Source organism: Octopus bimaculoides, chromosome 30 (genome assembly GCF_001194135.2).
Source record: "Octopus bimaculoides isolate UCB-OBI-ISO-001 chromosome 30, ASM119413v2, whole genome shotgun sequence".
Taxonomy (NCBI): Eukaryota; Metazoa; Mollusca; class Cephalopoda; order Octopoda; family Octopodidae; genus Octopus; species Octopus bimaculoides.
The window spans coordinates 4,510,593-4,513,253 of record NC_069010.1 but is presented as its reverse complement, the minus strand read 5'-3'; the positions used below and the strand labels follow the sequence as shown (position 1 = coordinate 4,513,253).

Here is a 2,661-nt window from a genome sequence, read left to right as displayed (position 1 = left end):
CACATTGTCTCAGTGTCCTATTTATAGGACACCGAGTATTTCCATTTCTACTTGAAGTAAAGGAGTTTTACACCATTTTGAGCGTGGCCGTTGCCAGTACCGCCTGACTGGCCTTCGTGCGGGTGACACGTAAAAGCACCCACTACACTCTCAGAGTGGTTGGCGTTAGGAAGGGCATCCAGCTGTAGAAACTCTGCCAGATCAGATTGAAGTCTGGTGTAGCTATTTGGTTCGCTAGTCCCCAGTCAAATCGTCCAACCCATGCTAGCATGGAAAGCGGATGTTAAACAATGATGATGATGATGATTTTAAGCTATTTTCAATCATCTGTAAAAATTTAAAAGTAATATTCAGAAATTTAAGTACTCTGGAAATTAATGGGTTAATCAAATAATTGATTAGTTAAATGGTTAACTAGTTGATTGATAATAACGATAATTGTTTCAAATTTTGGCATAAAGCCAACTATTTTAAGTGTGTGGGGGGAAGTAGATTATATTGTCACCAGTACTTGACTGCTATTTTTATTTTATTGGCCTAAAAAAGCTGAAGGGCAACATTAACCACAGAAAAACTTGAACTCAGAAAAAAACCTTAAGAAACGTTGTGGGCGTAGGAGTGGCTGTGTGGTAAGTAGCTTGCTTACCAACCACATGGTCCCGGGTTCAGTCCCACTGCGTGGCATCTTGGGCAAGTGTCTTCTACTATAGCCTTGGGCTGACCAAAGCCTTGTGAATGGATTTGGTAGACGGAAACTGAAAGAAGCCTGTCATATATATGTATATATATATGTTTGTGTGTGTGTGTTTGTCCTCCTAACATCGCTTGACAACCGATGTTGGTGTGTTTATGTCCCCGTAACTTAGCGGTTCGGCAAAAAGACACCGATAGAATAAGTACTAGGCTTCTAAAGAATAAGTCCTAGGGGTCGATTTGCTTGACTAAAGGCGGTGCTCCAGCATGGCCACAGTCAAAAGACTGAAACAAGTAAAAAGAGTAAAAAAAAAAGAGTAAGCATTTCGTCCAATGTGTTACGAATTCTTCAGTTCACCATCTTCATCATCATTCAATGTCCCTGCTGGCATGGGTCGGACGGATTGACTGGAATTGGTAAGCTGGAGACCTGCACCAGGCTCCAGTGTGTTTTGGGATTGGTTTCTAGCACCAACCGCACACCATCAAGTTACAAGGACGTGAATAAAAGTTGTGTAGTGGCGCGTGTGGCCGCCGTCTTGGGAAGTGCCATTGCGCATGTGCAAGGGACTTGCCGTCAGCGTAAGTACCCGAGCACGCATGCGCAAGGCAAACAGGTGGAGAGAGAGCAATAGCGTGCGATCTCTTTTCTCTCAAGCAGCTGTCGTGACAACACGTATCTCTCAACTCGACCCCGACATGTGGTCGAAGCTTCTTTGGTATCCCAGCGGCATGCCTGTTCACCCAGGAACGAAACGGCTCTACACCAACCTAGAATAAACTATTGGTCTGTTGTTACCGTTATCCCTCGTGTTGTTGTATTTCTGGATTTAATGATTAATATAAGAACTGGGGAGAGATGGCCAAGCCATCATATCTCATCCAATTCTTATAGTTGCATGGATAGGTGAGTAGGTTTGTGAGAGTCAATTGGCAGATGGGTGGAGGGAAAAATGAGTGAGTGAACAGGGCAAAGTCAATCGGGCAGAGCATGAGTATACCTATGTTTAGTCAGGTGTGCTCTTTGAGAGAATGATTTGCCACAGGTATCACAAACATAGGGTTTTTCTCCGGTGTGAATACGTTGGTGAGTAGTCAACTGATCGTGGAGAGAGAACGATTTGCCACAGGTATCACAGTCATATGGCTTCTCACCAGTATGAATGCGTATGTGAATGGTTAAGCTCCCTGTCTGAGTGAACGACTTGCCGCAGATATCACAGCGATATGGTTTCTCTTCGGCATGAATGTGTTTGTGTTTCGTTAAAGCGCTTCCGTTTGAGAACGATTTACCACAGGTGTTGCACTGGTAGGGTTTCTCGTCACTGTGAATACGGCTGTGAGTAGTCAAGTTACCACTCCGAGAAAACGATTTGCCGCAGATATCACAGTCGTATGGCTTCTCTCCTGTATGAATGCGCCTGTGGGCTGTTAAGTTACCGCTCAGAGTGAACGATTTACCACAGATGTCACAGTGGTATGGCTTTTCTCCTGTATGAGTGCGTTTGTGTTTAGTTAAGTGATTATTTTGAAAGAACGAAGTACCACAAATATCACAGTGATATGGTTTCTCTCCTGTATGAGTACGTTTGTGAATAGCGAGACTATCTTTTCGAGAAAATGACTTTTTGCAAATATCACAAGGATATGCTGTTTTCCCTATATCTTTTGGCATCCCATCAACAAAATCAATCCTTTTAGACTCTGATTTACATTTAATACTCTCTTCACACAATTCACTTTCCATCATTTTCTTTCTCTCGCCACAATATAAGGATGTCTTGCAATTTTTCCTTTTTCTATTTCATTCCGCCTGACTGGCCTTCGTGCGGGTGACACGTAATAGCACCCACTACACTCTCAGAGTGGTTGGCGTTAGGAAGGGCATCCGGCTGTAGAAACTCTGCCAAATCAGATTGGAGCTTGGTGTAGCCTGATTGGCCTTCGTGCGGGTGACACGTAAAAAGT

General features: G+C 43.6%; 2 protein-coding genes across 2 annotated transcripts in view; both read right to left on the bottom strand.

Annotated features, from left to right (window-relative positions):
* LOC106877807 (zinc finger protein 271) overlaps positions 1-2,661 on the bottom strand; it is a 22,341-nt gene that overhangs the window by 16,511 nt on the left and 3,169 nt on the right. The window lies entirely within an intron of this gene.
* Positions 7-2,654, bottom strand: LOC128251306 (zinc finger protein 239-like). Its single transcript, XM_052978199.1, has one exon. The coding sequence runs from the start codon at positions 2,441-2,443 to the stop codon at positions 1,670-1,672; it is 774 nt and encodes a 257-aa protein (XP_052834159.1). The 5' UTR covers positions 2,444-2,654; the 3' UTR covers positions 7-1,669.

What these genes read in the sequence shown, in the direction of transcription:
- LOC128251306 (XM_052978199.1), bottom strand. Translation starts at nt 2,443, where the DNA reads ATGATGGAAAGTGAATTGTGTGAAGAGAGTATTAAATGTAAATCAGAG.